General features: G+C 40.2%; 1 protein-coding gene across 1 annotated transcript in view; it reads left to right on the top strand.

The window, feature by feature from the left end:
• The first annotated feature begins 13,765 nt into the window (after nt 1-13,765).
• The window catches only part of gorab (golgin, rab6-interacting), a 36,014-nt gene continuing 26,537 nt past the window's right edge, over nt 13,766-23,242 (top strand). Inside the window, exon 1 of the mRNA XM_048539929.1 lies at nt 13,766-13,944. Coding sequence (XP_048395886.1) covers nt 13,887-13,944 — 58 coding nt within the window. The 5' untranslated portion in view covers nt 13,766-13,886. The remainder of the gene's footprint in view (nt 13,945-23,242) is intronic.

A 23,242-nucleotide genomic window follows, 5' to 3' on the forward strand; every position in this document is an offset into this window, starting at 1 on the left:
CACGTACAACATCTCCAACATCACCACAGCCACAAGAATTCTCAGATTTGGATGGACACTTTGAGAATTTCAGGGACATAGGAATTGCTCAGTGGAATCTTAAATTCAGTGCCCATTTTCCCATGAGACTGCTACATCAGAAATTCTGCAGGTTGCATCTGATTCCAGGGAGGCCAACGCTGAGAATGGATCAATCAACACCTACAAATCCAGGACACAGTCAAAATATAGGATCTCTGGGACAGAGATCCAGGATATTGGCAAGAAGAAATTGCCTCTTCCAGAAATCCAAAATACTGCAAAAAGAAAATACTTTTTCTGACAGAGCAACCATCTCCCATGGGGGAATTCATGAAATTAATGACGGGGTAATGATCTGATTCAGCAGGGAGGAGTTCATCTGTGAAAGAAATTCAGAAAGTTTGTATCTTCCAGATAAAATAATGGACCAATTACCTACTCAGAAAGAACAGTATCTTAGTGAAGAACATCTAAAAAATAAAAGGATCTTCCAATGTGGAGAGGCTTAAGAAGCCAAATAGGCTCAGTAACAGAATCAAGATCTACAGCTCTCAATTCAAACATCTATCAATCTTCCAAGACCAAAAAAAGCCCATTCGGGAATAAGTAAAAAAACCTCTTGACTGTCTGAATTTGCGAAGTCAGAGACTATGCAATGGCAGAAATAGGGTAGTAGCAAATGTGGTTAACATATATACATCCATGTATTTAACTTTGGGGATTAATGCTTTGGGGAAAATGATGTTGTATATAGTAGTAGGTCTGAAAGGATTAACATTGGAGACTGCATTAAAATCCATCCAATCTGCTTATGTTACACACACTTGGATGGGGAAAAGGTAGAACATCCCAAGATCTCACAGTGTGAAGACCTGTAACTGAGGCTTTATCACAGTCTTAGTAACAATGTCAAGCTTACAAATATAATGTCATTTGTTGCATGACAGCAATCAGATATATCTTGTTTACTACAGGGGCCTCTTCTCATTAAGATGCACTAGCAATTTTCCTCAACTATTATTTATCAGGAAGGTCTTTAGATCAAGTCAAGGAAAATGGATGGTGGCAACAAACCCCTACTTAGTCACAAATTGGCAGTGGTTGATATCCTAGCATATAACAGTTGGTATCTCCCACAATTTTCTGGAAAATTATCACTAGATTATTGCTAACAGGTAACAACATATAGTTTTGGTTGTCTATTTATCCCCGTAAATTCTGTACCAATCATGTCCAAACCAATTCAAAAGAACTCTTACAGTCATGAGTCAGAGAGATATACAATACAGGAACAGATCTTTTGGCCCAACTTGTTCATGCTGACTAAATATCCCAAATAAATCTAGTCCCATTTGCAGGATATGGTCCATGTCCCCCTGAACCCTTCCTATTCATATACCCATCCAGGTGACTTTTAAATGTTTTAATTAGACCAGCCTCCTCCACTTCCTTTGGCAGGTCATTCCATACAAGCACCATCCTTTGTGTGAAAAAGTTGCTCCTTACATCCCATTTAAATCCTTCCCCTCTTACCTTAAACCTATGCCCTCTAGTTTTGGACTCCTCCACCCCGGGTAAACAACTTTGTCTAATTACCCTCTCCACGTCCCTCACGATTTTATAAACCTCTGTAAAGTCACCACTGAGTCACCAATGTTCCAGAGAAAGTAGGCCCAGTCTATTCAGCCTCTCTCTATAGTTAAACCCTCTAATCCTTGCAACATCCTTGTAAATCTTTTCAGAACCCTTTCAAGTTTCACAACATCCTTCTTATAACAGGGAGACCAGGATTGCACACAATATTCTAATAGTGGTTTAGGCAATATCCTGTACACCTGCAACAGGGCCTCCCAACTCCGATATTCAATGCACTGACCAATATAGGCAAGCATACCAAACGTATCCTTCATTATCCTTTGTACTATGCCTTCACTTAAGTCTTTACTCCTTTGCTGTAAGAATCTGGAAGGAATTGCAGCTGCTATTCTCAGGGAGTGTTATTCATGTTGCTCATGGTTACTCACCTACAATGTCAGCTGTTTATATCTTTGGTAATGTATAGTTGTTCACAAGACAAAATTACAATCAGTCTTGCCCTGTCCCTTTGCCTTCTCTCCACATTAAATTAATCTTTTATGAACCACATTTAAAGAGATCACTGGTCCATCAGTAGTTCATTTTGCTATCTTTCTATCGATGTCCTTAACAATCCCTCTTCAGGTTATTACACCAAAAACCTTTTTTGTTGACTTCACATCCTGCTTCAACATCAATTTCATTAATAATCCACAAAAAAAATCAATTCAGCAGAGCAGAATAGCAAATCTGTGAGATTTCATCAATCAAGAGAAACTTTGGAAAGACAAAGTCATGCTTCAAGGAGTAGCTAAGGAGCATCCAATACAGTATCAAGCTTAAGTTGATAGTATGAAAAATAAAGTCTCTTAGCATGTGCATAGCTTATTGTTGTCCCCAACAAAAGCAGTTCTTCAGCAATATCAACTAAAATGACATTCTGAAAACACAAAGACTAAGCAAACTACAATCTCATCAAAACTCTAATTAAAATGGCCGTAGTGTGTTTAATATTGTATATCTTACTTCCTAAGGATATTGATACTTAAGAACTTTTCATTTTAAATAAGTTCTGACAAAAGCATAATACCTTCAAATCAGCTTCCTTTAACATTCTCTTATTATTTGATGCTGCACAATTTTCTTCTAATGCCTCATTGACAAGGAAGATGGTCAGATTGGTGGATGTAAAGGATAGCAATATTAGAAAGCACTTTTACATTACAGGATTGAAAGCAGCTGCAGATTCACAGTAACCTTTTCTAAGCATGAATGTAAACAAAGGAGTGAACAGGTTTGATGTCAAATTGATTCCCTGTTGCAACTAGCAAAATGTGAGAAGTGTTCTTGCAATTGTTACACGTTGTAACAATATGGGTTTCACATCAGAACATTAAAAAGAGAGTGGCACACTATTCTCAAAACAGGAATGTCTTTTTATTTCGCAGTACATCTGCTTCTTGTATTCCCAGCCAACAACCTAGCAACCAGCTAACACTCCACTTTTTTAGAAAAAAATATAAATAGAACTTAAAACAAAACTGAATGTTAAAGATCATCTGGCAATTTGCTAGTGGTCAAACATAACATTAGCTGTTCCGTCCTAACAAGTCCTGCCCCAGGCATACTACTCTTCTAAACAATAGTTAATTTTTTGAGATGATCTCATTTCATTGGATCTCTTAGACCAGTAGTTTGCTTGAAGTATAAACATTTTTATGTCAGCCTGCCAAGGCAGATCATTTCATAATTAGTGGTGCCCAAAGCTCAAGGTTTACATCAGTTGACTTATGATTGCTGTGTTATTATATTTATTCAATAGTTCTGTGTTGATAGATTTAGTATGTTACATAGATAATTATGAATATGAATTAATGTAGATCAGCTGTTCATGAAAATATTTTGTTCCACAGTAATTACATTATAGTAAATATTTGGCATTCCAATGCAATGTGAATTTTGAGCTTGATTAAGCTCTTATGTTTCTGTTAGTTAGAATAACAAACTTTTGTAATGGGAACATTTGCAAGTGGCGGCCAATTATGTAGAACACAGGCCTGTTTTAAGCGGTAAAACAGTATTTCTGTGTGGAAAATATTAATGAACTGCTATTTAGCTGCTGGGCTATATAAATGAGGAAAGTTCCAAGTTCAATCTCTGTTCTGTGCTAACAAATCTGATATCAGCCAGAGCATTGGTAGCAGTTTCATAATTGTCACCAGTGGCCCATGAATCCGTCAGGCTTCTCATTCACGATTCAGCAGGCACCATTGGCATTTTATATTCAAAGACTAGATCAGACTCAGAAGTGCTACCACTGGAAGGTGAACATGGAAGAACTTCCCAGCTGGATAGCATCTTAGGAGGTGAAGGAGCAAATTTTAACAAATAACAAAAGCAAAACATTACTGATGCTGGAAATCTGAAATAAAACCCAAAATGCTGGCAATGCTCAGCAGGCAAATCAGCCTGTACAATTTTGCTCCCAATTTCTGCAGATTAAACTTTCAAGGAAAGCTCACAAGATTGAATCTCTTGCCGGAGGAAAATGCCACTGACTATGAACCATCAAAATGAGCTACTTTAAGTGCATACAGTTTATTACCAAAGGCCTAGCATCAGAATCATCAGAAATTCCATACTTTTAGGAAATGGCCTGATCAAATGTAAGAGGAGTATGAAAGGCTTGAGCTACTTGTTTTGATGACTGGCTGTGAGATCTTAGAATCAAAGAAAATGACACAAAACCTCTGTGAAATAATTCTCCTTGAGGACAGGCCTAATCACCCAGTGAGTCTAAACTACCATTGGCCCTGGTGATTAGCACCATCTGCAAGGCCGTCTCATGGACTCTGGTTTCAGCACAGCTACAACATCGTATCTAGCCAACAATGTGGAAAACTGTCCAGGTCATGCATTGTATATAAAAAGTCAGATAAATCCAATCCAGCCAATTGCTTCCTCTTCTATTGCTGTCAATCATCAAAGTGATAGTTTGTGTTGTAAGCAGTAAATCTTCATTCTTATTGCTTACCCAGCAATAAGCTAACCATGCTCAGCTTGAGTTTGAAACAGGCCACTTGACACCTTCTCTCATTGTAGCTTTGGCTCAAGTATGGGCAGAAGAGCTGAATTTTCAAGATGAGCTGATATGAGTGAAACTGCTCCTAACATCCAGGCAATATTTGACTGAGCATTGTACCAAGGAATCCTTGCAAAATTGATGTCAACAGGAATTGAGGAAAGTCCCAGCTGGTTGCTGTCATGCTTAACAATGCTCATACCTAATCTTTGCAGGTTGATCAGAGACACTTGGCTCCAATCTCCCTCAGTGTGGGCTACCAGTTGCAGTAAGCTTGCCCACTAATTTTGAACTTAAACAGTATTAGCTGAATCCTGAAACAAACCAACCAGAAGCACCCTTAATTTGCTCACTGCATGCAGTAGGTGAGCTTCACAAGTCGAATTGGGAAGAAATGCAGCAAAATGTAAAGGAACCCCCTCAAGCAATTAAAAAGTAAATGCACTTCTTGTATAGACAAAATAAAGACATTGTTGCCACAAAGCAACCGTGTATATGAAATAAACTTGCACTCTAATCCAGGCTTTTCCTCCAGTTAGCGCTTTGCAAACTGTAGCATTTTCTGTAATAAGTTTAAAGATAGGTTCTTGAAACCAGGAGTGCTTGTCTTTGGCATTAACACCTCCTGCCTAAAGTTGTCTGAAAAAAGACAAACTGGAATACATACAGTGCCTGAAAAACAAGAATGCTCTCCATGGAGAATGGAATGACAGGACGGGGCAGCTTTGACAGCTAGCTCATGTAAAATTATCCCGAACCACTATTCACTTCACGCCTTCATATTTCCCGACAGGTTCTGTCCACCCTCAAGTAATATGAGCAATATATTTCAAGGGTAATATATATAACTGAAAATAGCAATTAGATTTTGCTTCAAACTAAAAAATTTGTAAATACAGCCTGTAACACAACATTGTATTAAAATGGGAAACTGCTGCTTAGGAATATAACATTTTATTTGAAATAATTCCAAATTCACAATGCTCACACAATTAGCAATGATAAAGCACTGCTACAAATTGCAACTCATTTTAAAAAATAAAAATCTGTAATTGTAATGACAAAGTAACAGCCAATCTTTATCTTCAAAGTCCAAGTGGGAAAAAAAAACTACTTCACCTTAAATTATTCCTAAAAACAACCTCAGCTTCATTGCCCTTTCACTTTGTTGGGTTAAACTTTGTCATACATTCTGAACAACCTTTCCCCATTTTTTTAACATCAAGCGGAATCACTGGAAAGCCAATTCCTTTCCCATGTAAAAGATTCAAAGGTTTTGACTATCCACGTTGAACAAATCACTTGGACACTTTACATGGTGGCTTCATACTGTACTGTATTTATAAAAAAGCATGTTAGAAAGAAATACATGTATAAATGAGACAAGCTATTTGGTTTGTGTAATTCAACTTCCCATATAAGTCTGCAATAGCACTATCAGTGCATACAAATATCTCTAGAATTTTCACTTCATCACTCTATCAGAAAGGCACTTGCAGGACTAATTAATCAGTTCATGGAGCAGTATTTCATGGCATCAAAAAAGAGACACAATGAAAATTTAATATCTTGCAAAATTACAATGGGCTGGAAATTAAGAAGGAACATGGGATAAACATTATGCACATTTATTTTCCCGAAGCATTCATGTTATATGTGTGCGATGCATAACCTAGATAATGTAGGCTTTGATATTAATGGGGCATGATAGTTAAACAGTTAAAAGATTAAAAGTAAATTAATCCCCAGGATTTGTTGGCATTTAATTCGGTGTACAGACATGGGTAAAGAAATCTGTAAGAATTTTAAGTGGGAAAGATGTAAACAGACCATATTTTTAAAAATTCAATATTACAAACTTACTCCAAAACAACGAATCTTACTTTTATCACTTGCAAAATATTAGAATCAATTGTCAAGAGTAAACTTGAAGTGAACCTGCACAATAATAATCCAAAAAACCTACAAAGATTGTCAGAAACTGGGAATTCTGCAACAAGTCACTCACCACTTAAAACCTGTCCGACAGCTATAAGTGATCAGAGATAATGGGAACTGCAGATGCTGGAGAATCCGAGATAACAAAGTGTGGAGCTGGATGAACACAACAGGCCAAGCAGCATCTTAGGAGCACAAAGGCTGACGTTTCTGGCCTAGACCCTTCATCAGAAAAGGGAGATGGGGAGAGGATTCTGAAATAAATAGGGAGAGAGGGGGCGACAGACTGAAGATGGATAGAGGAGAAGTTGCAGTGGAGAGAGATCCCCTGAGGTTGGTCCGGAGGGAGGAGGGTAACTTCTTCAGGTTAGGCATCCTGGAAGAGGCTTCGCAGTAAGGTTAAAATTGTGATCAGAGATAATGGGAGCTGCAGATTCTAGAGAATCCAAGATAACAAAGTGTGGAGCTGGATGAACACAGCAGGCCAAGCAGCATCTTAGGAGCTGCTTGGCCTGCTGTGTTCATCCAGCTCCACACTTTGTTATCTTGACAGCTATAAGTTACAAATTAGGAGTGTAATGGAATACTCTCCACTTGTAGATGACTGCAGTTCCAACAACACTTAAGAAGCACAACATAAATAACCAAATTGATTAGCACCCTATTTACCAATGCAATGAAGAAGTGTTGACTGTCAATGAAATGCACAGCAGGAACACACCAAACCTCCTTCTTCAGCAGCTTCTAAACCTAAAACTTTCACCACCTGAATATGTGCAGGTTCTCCTCCAAATCACACATCTTGGCTTGTGAAATGGGTTACAATACTCACTGTCATCGTGTAATGGCTTCGGGATCTTGGAGCAATCTTGCAAGGATGTCATGGAGCTGCACATCAAAAGGATAAAAAGCACAGTGTGGATACCATAAGAACACACTGAACACTCTGGAAGAGCATTACTAGAATAGCAACCAAAACTAGAAAATCCATAAGTACGTGGACTTGTATATACAGGAACATATATAAACTAGGTAATGAGTAATCTAAGTCATATGTATCTATAATTATCCTATATTGCAGTATTTAGAATGAATGTAGAATAAGAAGTGATACTTTTAACTCCATGCCTTAAGATAGTTCTTGACTTTCCCTTCTCCTCAGCCAGGCTGTGTCCAACCCAAACTCAGTGTAGCAGCAAATTATTCAATAAAAGAACAGACACTGGGTCAAAACATGAGAACTACCCCCCATCAGCAACACCAGGTCTATACCTATATGCTGTGGAATGGGGAAGCTTCTTACTGCTATGTTCACAAAATAAACTGTGAGAGGCAGGCATCAGTGATTTCTTGATTCCAGGATGGCATCTATTTAGGGACATGAGTTTCTTCCCTTGATCTTCATGCAACTGAATAGGCTGATTCTCAATCCACAGATATATGTGCAATGATACAAACTATGGATGTATAAATAGATATTTAATGTTTATGTTGCAAGTTTGGGGTTCTGGCTTTTGAGTTAATAACCTGTGAGTTTTCTGTGCATCTCAAGTTAATAATTAACATGCAAGTATTTCTGTAGTTGAGAATTCTTTTAACAGCTTTTAAGGTTGGCTTTCAAATGAATGTGTTTGTGTGCACCAGTAATGAGTTTTTAAAATCTATCTTAGGTTGTTTTGGGACCCAGCAAGATAGATAATGGGATGTCAAAGTAGTGTTCCCTCTAATTCTCTTTTTAGCTGTGTGAGCCACCAAGGTCCATGTGCAGTCTGATGAAGGGTCTAGGCCCGAAACATCAGCTTTTATGCTCCTGAGATGCTGCTGGGCCTGCTGTGTTCATCCAGCCTCACATTTCGTTATCCATGTGCAGTCACGCAGCTAAGAGGGAACATTGGCCTCAAGGTTTGTTTGAAATTTCTAGAACATCTTTCTTTTAAAGCTTAATGAAAGAACCCGTACTTTACAGAGGGATACTTCTAGTTCCAGTATTGAGCGGTTTTGCGCAGTCCTTTGAATAGGAAAGCTATACAGGCCAGTACTCCTGGGATGTATATAGTAAACTAGATTACCTTAAAGGTGAACAGTTAGAGTTAATGCCAGATTAGAAGTGTTAAGATAAAACCCTGAAGAGGTGACTTAAAGTGGAGTACATTGAAGTTTGGGTGTATAATGACTTCTTCCTGGATCCCTTTGCAGTTTCCGTCTAAAAGTTGGAGTCACAAGTGACTTAAAACTATCGAGGTTTTAGATGTAAGGACTCTGGAGTTAGCATTGCACAAATGGTATTTAGGGTACTATGCAAAAGCTGTTTTGTTTCTTTCAATTTATGAAGGAGAGGTTTGGGATTAATGGGATTATATTTTGACTATGTTTAAAAATCTTTAATTTGATGTTAGAAGTAGATGCTTTGGTTCATCTTATTACATCTTAATTTGTTTTGCTAGTAAACATCTGTTTTATTGTTAAAGCAAATCTGCAGCAATGCGTGTTTATGTTCTAGCAAGAGATCACTTTGTTAAAACCAAAACAAATCAAAATATGATCTACCAAGCCAGATTTCTATCTGAGACCTGATTTGTCCAATAGTAATATCAACTGAGATTATAACAGAACACATGAGGTGTGAGATTCCAAGCGTTAACAGGATCTGGAATACAGGAGTTGCTCCCTTCTTTCCTTCTCTGTTACAAGATGCTTTGCCTCAAAGCACAAGGGAACCTCATGAACAAGTTGTCACCATTTTAAATGATTGATAGCAAGCTGTATGCAGTCATTAATGTCAATGCTGTTGCACTTCAAATAGTACTCGCAAACATATTTGAAGCACTTTCTTGGTTCTCCCATGGAATGATGGACCAGTCAGATGAAGTGCTTTTCAACCATGCAAACATGATGACCAGCCCACTGTAGTTGATTTTGCATGTGTTTGCCTGATTGTTTATGAGCTGGCTGCAAGGATGACGCTAGGTTTTGGTCAACAATATTGTCATTGAATCTAGAGAATGCACTGATATTGCTTTTGGACATTGTCTGTTACTGTTACATGGTCAAGGTCTCTCTCACTGCACTATACAAATGTAATGGTAATTGCTGTTCTCGACATGAAGACTACTGTTTATTTTCTGACATTTATTTGTTCTCAAAACAATAGTTCGTGGAAGAACAGTTTGAACTGGCATTAACTGTTCTGAGGAAGGGTCACGGGCCCTGAAACTTTAACTCTGTTTTCTCCTCCACAGATGCTGCCAGACCTGCCGAGCTTTTCCAGAAACTTTGTTTTTGTTCCTGATTTACAGCATCCGCAGTTCTTTTGGTTTTTAACTGTTCCAGTGTTGAATCTCATCAATGGTGACCTTTAAAGGTATGGAATATGCTCAACACATTCCAGAGTCTATCCCTTAATAGGAATATTTAACTAATTTGGTCTACTTAATATAACTAATGTTTTAGCAAAATTCAAGAGCAGGCTGAGTCACTAGTATACAGAATTGAAGAGATACAAAGTGGCTTACAAGTATGGTCTACGATAATCAATGACAACAGTTATCTGCACATTACAGGACACGTATTTTTACGGTATTATGGACCAGACCAGACTCTTTCAAAATATTTTACGAAGGTAGCCTGGACCCTAACACGAGGTGTCCTGCTCAGTCATGATACACTTCTGTTGATGGGTATTCAATTTTCTGGAGAAAACACCCAAGAAGTCAATCTTCTTGTCAGAATACAGCACCAACACCCACAGCACACACATCAATAACCACCTTGAATTGATTTGCATAATTAGGTGTGGCTAACACTGGGATAGTGGCTAACACAGCTTTCAGGCTGTTAAATACCTTCTGACAGTCCGTCCTCCACTGAAATTTTCTGCACTTCCTCATTAGGTCAGTCAGTGTTACAACCACACTACTGAAATTTGGTACAAACTTCCCATAAAACCCAGTCAAAACCAGGAATCATAGTACTGCAGTCTTCGTCGATGGTAAGGGAACTCGCCAGTAGCCTTTGTTTTCACACCCCATGGGGGCATCTGTCCATGTCTGATAACATGGCCCAGGAAAATGGCTTCAGCTTTTGTGAATTCACTCTTAGTCCAGTTTATCACCAAGCCTGCCTCCGAAGTCGATTGAAAAATTCCGATAAATGGTGCAAATGTTCCTTCCATGTGTGACTAATAATCATTAATGCACACCACACAATCAGGTAATCCAGAAATAACTTTATTCATTAGTCTTTGAAATGTGACCAGAGAATTCTTCATACCAAATGACATGACTTTAAATTGCTACAATCCATTCAGGGTCACGAAAGCCAAAATAGTCCTCATTCTTTCAGATAAAAGGTACCTGCCAGTATTCTCTGAGTAAGTCCAACTTTGAAATATAAGTCCCATGTCCCACCTTCTCAATACATTCTTCCTAATGTGTAATAGGATACGAATAAGGCTTTGTAACTGCATTGACTTCACAATATTCTACCCATAATTCTTGGCTACCATCTGGTTTTAGCACCATTTCAGTGAATGGGCTCCAGTCGCCGCAACGTATTTTGACTTTGTTGTCCTTAAGCAAGCATTCAATCTCTTTTTGAATCTGTGCCAAATTTACAGTGTTAGGTCAATAAAGATGTTGCTGGAATTGAATGCCATTTCCATGTCATGCATTGTTAAATTAGTACTTCCCAGTTTATATGCACATATGTCCCAATGCAATTGTAATAACTCAGGTCTTTTCAACTTCCCTCTGGAAGGTAATTCAATAATGTATCGCAATTTTTGAGAACTTCCTCATTGTCCAAAATAATTTGAGGAAACAATGAGCTGGAGGAACTCAGCAGGTCAAGCAGCATCAGAAGAGCAGCAAAGCCAACGTTTTGGGTTTACACCCCTCACCAGGATTGGGGATGAGGAAGGGAGTTCAGAAATAAAAAGAGGAAATGGGGTGGGGCTGGAGAAAACTAGGTGGATTGCTGATAGGTGGATGCAAGTAGGGGGTAGTAGAGATTGGTCAGTGGGAAGGGTGGTGCAGATAGGTGGGAAAGAAGATGGACAGGTTTTGTCAGGTCAAAGAGGCAGGCATGAAAGGGAGGGTTGGACATGGGATGATGCCAGGGGTGGAGAGATTTTGGAACTGGCAAATTTTATGTTGAGACCATTGGGCTGTAAGCTCCAGAGTGAAATATAAGGTGCTCTTCCTCCAGTTTGCGTGTGGTGTCATTATGACACTGGAGGCAACCCAGGATGGACAGATCACCAAGGGAGTGGGAGCGCAAGTGTAACACTTCCTGTGGTCGCAGGGAAAGGTGCCAGGTGTGGTAGGGTTGATAGGGAGCGGGGAGTAGACGATGGAGTCATGATTGGGTTTCCACTGGGTGCTCTGGTTTCCTCCCACAGTCTAAAGATGGGTAGGTTAGGTGGATTGACCATAGTGTCCAGGATTTTGCTGAAAGTGGATGAGCCATGGGAAATGCAGGTTTACAGGGACAGGGTGGCATCCTGCTCCTCTGATGCTACTTGGCCGACTGTGTTCATCCAGCTCTACACCTTGTTATTTCAGATTCTCCAGCATTTGCAGTTCCTATGATCACTAAAACATTCACATCACTTAGGTACTTTACTTTAAACCAGATGTAGTACGACGGCATGCATCTTCAGTCCTATTCTGTTCCATTTTATATTTAACACAGCTATCGAAGATATACACGCGTTACGTTTTTAAAATTCTCGGGCGAGATCACTCAGAAAATAGCTCATAATGTTAGGTTTGCTTTCTTTAAGCTGGTTTGAATTGATGCCCTCTGAGCCGAATCCGTTCTATAAAACGAACGCCAAATACTGGAAATTGTACTTAAGTCGTTAAGATAATAAAATGTGAGGCTGGATGAACACAGCAGGCCAAGCAGCATCTCAGGAGCACAAAAGCTGACGTTTCGGGCCTAGACCCTTCATCAGAGAGGGGGATGGGGAGAGGGAACTGGAATAAATAGGGAGAGAGGGGGAGGCGGACCGAAGATGGAGAGTAAAGAAGATAGGTGGAGAGAGTGTAGGTGGGGAGGTGGGGAGGTAGGGAGGGGACAGGTCAAGGAGGTGGGATGAGGTTAGTAGGTAGCTGGGGGTGCGGCTTGGGGTGGGAGGAAGGGATGGGTGAGAGGATTAACCGGTTAGGGAGGCAGAGACAGGTTGGACTGGTTTTGGGATGCAGGGGGGGGGGGGGGGAGAGCTGGGCTGGTTGTGTGGTGCAGTGGGGGGAGGGGACGAACTGGGCTGGTTTAGGGATGCAGTAGGGGAAGGGGAGATTATCATTATCTCTGATACTACTTAAGTCGTTAACTCTGTTTCTCTCTCTCCAAAGATGCGGCTGAGTTCTCCAGCACTTTCTGCATTTTTTAAAAAATTTCAGCCTTCTCACATGATTTTCAAGCTGTTAACCACATCGATTGGTCGGCCAGACCCGCTGCAGTACAGAAGTGGCCTATCACCTCCCTATTTGTGAAGAAGGGTCCCGACCCGAAACGTCAACAAAGTGTGGAGCTGGATGAACACAGCAGGCCAAGCAGCATCTCAGGAGCACAAAAGCTGACGGTTCGGGCCTAGACCCTTCATCGGTGAGGGTTCTGGAATAAATAGGGAGAAGTGGACCGAAGATGGAGAGGAGAGTATAGGTGGGGAGGTAGGGAGGGGATAGGTCAGTCCAGGGAAGACGGACAGGTCAAGGAGGTGGGATGAGGTTAGTAGGTAGGAAATGGAGGTGCGGCTTGAGATAGGAGGAAGGGATGGGTGAGAGGAAGAGACAGGCTGGGCTGGTTTTGGGATGCAGTGGGGGGAGGGTACGAACTGGGCTGGTTAACCCTACATCTCCTTTGCTGCCTGATCTGCCGTGTTCGTCCAGCTCCACAGTGTTGACTTCGACTCCGACATCTCCAGTTCTTGTTATCTCCCACCTCGCCGTTCAGCTTATCAAAGGTAGTACGAATGACATGCACCTCCATCAACGGCTCTATCACGTGTCGCTGGTTGACAGCCGGTGTCACGTGCAGGTCTGGCCCAGAAGCCCCGCCTTTACGTCGCCAGGCGGAGCGAACCGGTGGTTTTTAGAAGGAGGAGCCGATAATGCGCAAGCGTATTAGCTTGGGTGCCACGTGTCACCTGTGGGCATGCGTAGTGGTTCGGTACTGTTGTCGGTCGGAGAGAGTAGGCCTTGTTTAGCGTTGTAGTCGGTGTCCCTTTTGAGGGTGGGCGGGGGAGTTTATTTGTTTTGCGTAAGGTATGGCTGGTTGGGCAGGATTTTCGGATGAGGAATTAACACGCATAAAGCAACTAAAAGGTAAAAGAAGGAATCGTGATGTAAGAATTGAATGATGATTCTGATTTTGGGGTGCAGTTACAGGAGAGTGATGGGGAAACTTTTTCGAAACAGAAACGCTGGCCAGAATTAATCATGACCTGAATAAGTGTGGATGAGCTAAAAAGTCAGCATGGGTTTCGCAAGGTCAAGTCTTGTTTAACGAGCTTGGAGGTTTTTTATTTGAAGAGGTACCGAAGAGATGGAGGATAATCTTGATGTCGTGTATTTGGATATCCAACATTGTTTTGGTGTACTCCTACTCATCAGACTCTCTTAAACTATAAATGTGTGTATTAATATGGGTGCAAGATTGGCTTAGTGACATACAAAGGGTGTATTAATGGCGAATAGTTCCTGTAAGACTGGCGAAACGCTTAGAAGGCGATTCCACCGTGGGTTGTTAGGATTTCATAATCCTCCTGATGCATTAATGACTGAGACTGTTGCTACAGAACACAAATGATACACAGCTTGAAAGTATGAAGCACCTGGAGGATGGTGCAAACTTGATCTTGTGCTTTAAGGCTACATTGTCATTGAGGTACCTCCTAAGTATCATGGAATATGGTTGTGTGCAGATTTGTGTATTTAGATTATCAAAAATGGCTATTTTCTATAAAAACTGAGACTGTCTCATGCTCAATTTAAACTGGTGTTGTACTGAAAATGACAGTGCAGGCTTGAAGGGCTGAAGAGCCTGTACCTGTGCTGTATTTGTTCTTTGATTACTGAAGTCAATCATGTGATCAGTTGCATGATTTTACATAAATCTCATCATGGTAAAAACTTCATATAAGTATGCAGCAGTTGTAATTTAATGCAGGAAGTATAATGTAAATCGTTTTGGTCGAGCAATGACATGAGTACTGTTCTCAGTAGGGTATAGAAGCAAGGTGACCTGGATGTAGGTGTACATAAGTTGTGGAAGATAGCAAGGTAGGTTGAGAAAATGGCTGATAAAGCCCATTATATCTCAATGGACACTTGTGGTACATTGCTAATATCCTTACATCTGAGCCAGAAAGCTGGGGTTCACATTGTATTTGTCCAAAAAGTATGTTAGGGGCACTAATTGTGAGATCCTACATGTATGCCTGGACTGTCTGTGCCTCTGCACACTGCCCCTGAAGCAGCTGTTTGGAATAGAGACTGTTATGCATCTACTGGAATGTGCCTGGACAAAGAAAGTCTGGAGAGAGATGCAGTGGTTTTTGTCAAGGTTAATCATGTGCACTATGAATTATTGGCCAGGACACACACTGAGGTGATCGTTGACTGCACCTGGAGAACTGTCATCTTGGTGAAAGACTGTCCTTGGTCTGCCCATAACCTGTTGGCTTCCAGAGCAGCAGTTGACCTTGCCCACGTGTGAACTGGCATGTTCCATATGTTCTAAGGTCCAGGGCTACATGCTAAGGGATGCATTAAAGCCTGGGGCAGCTGCTGCCAAAGTGCAGTGGGGAAACATTGCTGTCTAAGGTTTTTCTGCTGAAGTACATTTAGTTATTGGACCCTCCCGGTACCTCAAATGCATGTAAATATAGTCTTGAATAAGTGAGAAGTGCCTTGGGTTTGTTTGTCTACATATGTAAAGACTGTGTAAAATTGAATGAGTGATTATATATCTATATGTAATAATGGGTTGATTGAATGGGGCGGCAGGTGACTGAGCAGTTAGCACTGCTGCCTCACAGCTCCAGAGACCCAGGCTTGATTCCACCCTCGGGCAACTGTCTGTGTGAGGTATGTACGTTCTCTCCATGTCTACATTGTTTTTTTTCCCCACAGTCCAAAGATGTGCTTCTTTGATGTTTCAGGCTTGATAGATTGGCAGTGGGGATGCGGAGTTGGAGGTTGGGTCTGGGTGGGATACTCTTTGGAGGGTTGGTTTGGACTCAGTCAACCAAATGGCCTGCTCCCACAGTGTAGGGGTTCTGTGATTCTGTGATGGTTCTATGATTAGAAAATATCTATGATGCCTTTAGGGTTTATCAAAAGGGTAGGGTACAAAAGCAGGAGGTTATGTGAAATCTATATAAGACATTGGTTTGCCCTCAATTGTAGAATTGTGTCGACTATACTTAAAAGATATGAAGGCATTAGATAGGGTGCAGAACATTTACAAGAATGGCTCTGGGGATGAGATACTTCAGTTGGATGAACTGGATACAATTGGATAGGATCCTTGGTTAAGAGAAAGTGAAGGTGAGGAGATTTGATATTAGGTATTCAGAATCATAAGGGCCCTCTCCAGTGTAGATGAGGAGAAAGCATTTCCAATGGCAGGATTGAGAAACCGTGCAGATTTAAGATAACTGAAAGCAATGTTTGACGTGAGTAAAACCTTAATCCTGTAGTGAGTGGCTAGGCTGTGGATTACCTTACCTGTGAGTATTCTGGAGGTATTGGCAAATTAGGCTTTCCAAAGATTATTAGATTGTGATAGAATCACAGTCTACAGCATGGAAACAAATTTTGGTCCAACCAGTCTAGCCAACCATAATCCCAAACTAAACTAATCCCACCTGCCTGCACTTGGCCCATATTTATAATCCATATCTGAAATGGTAAAATTTCCAGGACTAAGTGAAGAAGCAGGGAAGTGACATGAAGTAAATTGCCCCTTCAGAGGCCCAACACAAACATGACATACCAAAAGCCATCTGTCTTTTATAACCGTTCTGATATTTCTATAGCTGTTATTAGAGGTTTTCTTCCTTGGTCTGTCTGTCTGGCTGGCCATCAGCTCTGATAGAGGTTGCTTATTGTGCTTTCAGGATGGTATGGCTGGGATCCGTTGCCATTATTCTACTGTTCCATAGCTAGCAAAGCAAACTGTAAATATGATTGATTAAGAATAAGTTGGATGGTCTGGCATCACTGAAGTCCTGAATGTGATAGCTCTCAATTAGTTACTTCTAGAAAGAAAGAGCTCGCATTTATATAGCCTGTTTCATGAAGGACAGGCCTCAAAGTCCTTATTAGGTGATTTTGAAGTGTGGTCACTAATTCATGTAAACAGGACACAAGAATATGTGCATGGTGAGGGTTCATAATCTGCCTTGAGATGAATCACCTAGTTAAAACTTTGTAGGTTTGCCATGCTGTAACCATTGGCTAGAATTTTCTCGCACATCTTTGAATAGCATCACAGCGTTCTGCATGAATGAATATGGTGTACTAATGATTGTAAAATTAATCTTAAATCTGAATTTACAACAACACCAGAAAAAGTATTTTTTCAAATGTTGTACAAGTTCACCTCCTAATATCCTTGGGAAAGTATCTGCTGTTGTAGGCCTGCTTACAAGTAGATGATACTTCATAAAAGGACAATGGGTAATAAAGGGGAAACTTGAAAGATTTTCCATTTGTATAGAACTGTTCATGACTGCACAATACACCATACCACTTGACAGCCAATGAAGGACATTTGAAGTGCAGACATTGACCAGGAAGTATTTCTGCTTTGTTAACAATCACCCCTACCTCAAGAGCAGCTCTTAAAGGACAGACATGTTTTAACTTAGCTTAAGTTTTAACTTAAATGATGAAATTTTGAAAAATACTGTGCTGTCAGTGCTGAAATAGTGTTTTAAATTCCTGGAATGGGATTTTATTTCTTCATCCAATAAGGGTTTTATGGCTTAAACACTTACTTTTGAAATGTATTAAGTTATAACAAGCACAGCATCACTTCTGCATGCAATGTCTTGAGAGAGACCTACAAATATTTTCTGGTGTAAGTTGAGGGAGAAGTACTGGATGTAATTCTGCAGCAGTCGATTTTCTTGAAACATGTTGAACAGAAAAAACAAAGTAACATTTGTTTCTACATCACCTGAGAGCTTTGAAACCTCATTTTAAAATTATCTGCCGTTGGTTTCGCACCACCTAATTTTTAAAAGCTGTGAATGTCAATTGAAGAGATGCAATTACAGACTCTGAATATGGTTTTTCATCCCATTGAGATTTACTGCAAAACCTGAAGTGCAAGGGCAAACACGTTTATATTCAAGTAGTCCTTTTGTGTTCTTGGCACACCGCAAATTGCTTTACATACGATGGATGAAACCTTATCTTTGAGCGAATCAAAGTATTTTATTTGTGTATAAGGTGATCCAAACAAAAGGCAGGTGGCTGAATAAACAAACAATTTGTCTGACATTTTTTTGAGAAAGAAATGTCAGTCAAAGTCTGAGATCCTCCACTTTAATTTTTTGTGACTGAGTAAGCAGTTTCGCAATTCATTGGGATCTCAGTCATATGATCCTACAGATCTGTATTGTTTAGCTTGATACTTCAATGTGTTGCTGTAGTGCAGATTTAACCTAAATGTTCTGAATGCAAGGCAAGTGTGATCACCTGAGCTGAGTAGATTTTCAGTGTAAAGAATTTCCATTATTTATCTATCCTTTTGCACAATAACTGTTGTCCAAAGAAACATGGCTGTTTTGTCATGGGTACTATCTGACTTGCTTAAGCTGTAAAAGGCTGTACATTAAATCAATTTATTTGACGACCAAAAGCTTGCACTTTTATAGCATATTTTAAAATAATGGATGGCCCAAGGTGCTTTAGAAAGTTTGTCGAAAACCATTTGACACCATGCTACATTTAGTGATACTGTGCAGGGTGACCAAGAACTTGGTCAATAAAAGTAGCTTTTGGGAAAAGTCATGGAAAAAGGAGAAGAAAGGAGATTTTGGCAGCTCTGCTAATGGGCTCATTAGAATCTTGAATCCTTCAGGCAAGAATTGGCAGAACGGGCCCTATTGGAAGTTGCTAGAAGGTCAGGGACTGAGGCCCCAGCATTGGGGGGAGTTAACAGCAAGAATGAAAATTGAAGTACAGCACTGGGTAACTGGTGTCAGTTTAGATCGTTGAGCACAGATAAGACACTTGGTTTGGACTTGCTGTAAATTAAGACACAAGAAGCAAAGTTCTGGATTAATTCAAGTTTGTGGGGATTAGACCAGAAGATAGCCAGGCATGTTCGTGGATGATCATCGTCAACACCATACTCCCACACAATATTCATTGATGTAATAAGTCACTTCAAATCTCTAAATCTTTCTTGAACTTTAGTTAATGACTGAGCTTCCACAGCCCACTGGAGGGGAGATTTTTGAAGTTTCACTATCCTTTTGAGTGAAGAAGCTCATCCCCTTCTTGGCCCCAAAATGGCTTGACTTTTATTCTGATGTCATGTCCCTCTGTTCAAGATCCCACTGTCCCTGGAAATCTCTTTTCTGCATCTATCGTCTAATCCTTTTTGAGGAATTTCGGCATTTTCTAGGAGGTCACCTCTCATTTAAATTCTTGAAGACTGGTCTAGTGTCCCTAATCCTTGCTAAAGGAAACTCCCACTATTGAAGGAAACAGTCTGGTGAACTTGTGTTGCACACTGTCTGCATTCCCGCCAAGTACATTCTTCCTTTGGCATGGGGAACCAGAACTGCACACAATACTTCAGATGCAGTCTTTGTATTCTACTCTAATTCTAATTGAAGCAAGATTTGTTTGCTGTTTATAAAATTATGACGAGCCTAGATAAGGTGAATAGAAATGGCCTTTTCCTGAGGGTAGGGGATTTCGGTACTTGGGGACATTTTTAAGATGAGAGAAGGATATAAAAGGGACCTGAGGGCAACTTTATCATACCAAATGGTTTATAGATGAAATGAACTGCCAGAGGAAGTGGTCTCGGGGAGAGGCAGTAATGAAGAGAATTTCTGGTGCATGTGCAGAAAGTCAGGAAAAGAAAATGCCAGTAACTTCTTCAATTCAGAATGAAATTTTAAAGAAATGACTGATAAGGTGTAAAGAAAGCAGGGTAGTTGTGGTGGAAAGCTTTGACTTTCCTCTTATTGACTGGCACTCCCTTCGAGCCAGGGGCACAGATTGAGAGCAGTCTTTTAGATTTGTCCAAAATGGTTGTTTTTTTGAGGCAGTATGTTGACAGTCCAAACACAGGAGATCATACTAAACTTGGTATTAGGAAATGAGCTGGGACCGGTGATCATTGTTTCAGTAGGAGAGCATTTTGGGCTTAGTAACCAAGATTTTGAGTAGTCGTGGACAAGGACAAGAGTGCCTCGAGTGAGGGTGTTTAATTGGGCAAGGGCCAATGACATACAAGTTAAACAGGAACTGAGGAATGTGGATGGGAAACAGTTATTTGAGTGCAAATCTACGCTCGACGTGTGGGAGGCTTTTAAAGACCAATTGACTAAAGTGCAGACATGCATCTCCCTGTAAAACTGAAGGATAGAATGACAGGATTCAGGAACCATGGAATGCAAGGAAAATTGTAAGCTTAGCCAAAAGGTAAAAAAGGAAGCATATTATAGGTCCTGGCAGCTACAAACTAATGAAGTCCTTGGAGCATAGAGAAATTAGGAGGGAACTTAAATGCGGAATTGGGAAGGCTGAAAGGGACCATGAGATGTCTTTAGCAGACAGGGTCAATGAGTACAGATACAGATTGGATAAATGCAGAAGGCATAGTTAGGGCATGATGATCGGCACAGACTTGGAAGGCTGAAGGGCCTATTCCTGTGCTGTATTTCACTTGTTCTTTTGTACTTCACTGGGGCTGAGTGCCTGTTAAAGATATTATTGAAAAAAAAAGGTGCATCATTCTTTTCACTATTTTTATAAGAGCTTTACAAATTGGCTTCATATAAAGTTTTTTGTTTCTCCACTCTTGTCTAAAGAAGTGGATTGACACCGATGTATATTCAGTGACTGATCGACATGAACCAAATTTCAAAAATAAAACATGAGTTTATCAAACCAGATTTCATACTGATATCTGAAATGTCTAGTCTTGCTATCAACTGGGATCAAAATGGCAATAGTTTGAAGCTTGGATTACAGGCAGAAAGTAGAGTGGCAGGAATAAATGGGTCATTCTCGTTTAGTAGATTATGACCGGTGTGTAGCCCAGGACCAGTGCTTGGGCCCTAGCTGTTCAAAATCGATATCAACATTTGGATGTGGATGCCAGTGTAATGTTTCAGAGCTTGCAGATGATCCAAAACTTGGTGGGAATGCAAATTGAGGAGGATGCAAGGAAATTATAGGTGTCTGAATGACTGGGCAAGAGCATAGCAGAAGGAATATGCAGATAAGCATGAGGTTATCTACTTTGGCCGGAGTATTTCTTAAATATTTGAGAGACTGGGAAGTGATGGCCAAAGTGACTTAAGTTACTCCTTTCAAAGTCACCTGAAAACTAGCATGCAGGAGCAAAAAGCAATTCAGAAGGCAAATGGAGATGTAGTCTTTGTGACAAGAGGACTTGGTGATAGGAGTCCTACAGCATGGAAACAGACTTTTCAGTCAATTTCGCCCATGCTGACCAGGTTTGCCAAATTAAACCAGTCCCATTTTCCTGTCTTTGGTCCATATCCCTTGAAACCGTAAGACCATAAGACATAGGAGTGGAAGTAAGACCATTCGGCTCATCAAGTCCATTCTGCCATTTAATCATGGCTGATGGGCATTTCAACTCCACTTACCCGCACTCTCCCTGTAGCCCTTAATTCCTTGCAAGACCAAGAAATGATCAATCTCTGCCTTGAAGACATTTAACGTCTTGGCCTCCTCTGCGCTCCGTGGCAATGAGTTCCACAGGCCCACCACACTCTGGCTGAAGAAATGTCTCCTCATTTCCATTCTAAATTTACCTCCTCTTATTCTAAGGCTGTGCCCATGGGTCCTAGTCTCATGTGTTTGCCCAAATGTCTTTCAAATATTGTAACTGTACCTGTGTTTATCACTTGATTTTATGCTTCATTCTTAAAGCACAAAGCTCACTTGCTGTGTTGTGCATTGAAACATCAGCCTTCCTACTCCTGTGATGCTGCTTGGCCTGCTGTGTTCATCCAGCTCTGAGATAACAAGGTGCAGATTCTCCAGCATTTGCAGTTCCTACTTTCTCTGCATAGATGGTACATGCCTTACCTGCATTTAAAAGATGCCATAAGTTAGTTCAGTTTGAAAATAGTGTCAGAATACAGAAAGCTGGCCTCGCATAGGGTGAGAAATAGTACAAAAGCAATATACAACATTGCAAACTTTTCTTGTTTGGCCAGTAATGCTTTGAGAGCGAAGTTCTTTGCCCAAGGAATGGTTATACATTTAAAGCAATAATACTGTATGGTGCAGTATGGGTTAATAGTTCATAGTACAAACCTGTATTTGTAGATTTACTGTCTTTTAAGTCTTTTAGTGCATGATAAAAGATTGGCATCACATCATGAAAAATGGGGTGCCAGGCTGTCTGTCTCCCATACTACACCTGTGCGACAAATTTTAAGTAATTCTTAGCGACATCATGGCTCCACTGTAGAATAAATATTATGAAGGGGTTTGGTTCAGCAAAATCCAGAAATGGTGCCAACAACTCTACCTCTATGTTGTATTGAAACAACTAATTTTTAAAATAAAGATACCTACCCAAATGAACAAAATGGCTCAAAGAAGCCAGTTGGCTAGCAAATGTTTACGAACCTTCTTTAACTGCAAGCCATGAATGATGTACCCATGTATTTTACTTGATGCTCGGCATTCACACAGTTGAAACTGACAGAAAATCTGAAGTTGCTACTTCTGCCAGCCTTTTCCCGAAAATCTGCAAATTTGAGTAGAGATACAATCTTGTTTCAGAAAAGTCATAATATGCATAACAACATTGAGAATTGAATGAACCAAAAAGAGAAAAGGTATGCAGCAGATTGTTCTAGTTAATCTCATAAAATAACTTGGATATTTTCCAGCTTCTTCAGAGAGGCTAATGTTTTGGGCATGACTCTCTTACTTGCTGATAGACATGCGTTTTCTGTTTTTAAACTCTGACTTCCACTATTTGCAGTTTTTTTTTGGCTCTTTGTATCATGCAAATTGAATCATTACGGTTCTTTTATTTTCTATTATAAATTGGTTGGAAGATTTTTTTACTGCAGACTATGTATGGCTGCAGTGGTGACAGAGCAGGGACTCCTGGTTGTGGTAGGCCTGGGGTGGAGACTAAGCAGTAGTCCAAGAGCCACATTTTGGGACTCTGACTGATTTAAAGATGGATTCTATTTAAGTACTTTCTTTCTTTTCTTCTTGTACCTCAAAAATGGTACTGGATTGTAATGACAGGACACTTTTTTTCCCTTTATCTCCCTAGGTATATGTGGAATAAGTAATTCACTTTTTCTTGAGAAAAAGAATGTCAAATGTATCTTTGTTGCGTGCATCTCCCAACCTTTTGCCCTCATTT

The sequence above is a fragment of the Stegostoma tigrinum genome, chromosome 8, assembly GCF_030684315.1.
Source record: "Stegostoma tigrinum isolate sSteTig4 chromosome 8, sSteTig4.hap1, whole genome shotgun sequence".
NCBI classification, from domain to species: Eukaryota; Metazoa; Chordata; class Chondrichthyes; order Orectolobiformes; family Stegostomatidae; genus Stegostoma; species Stegostoma tigrinum.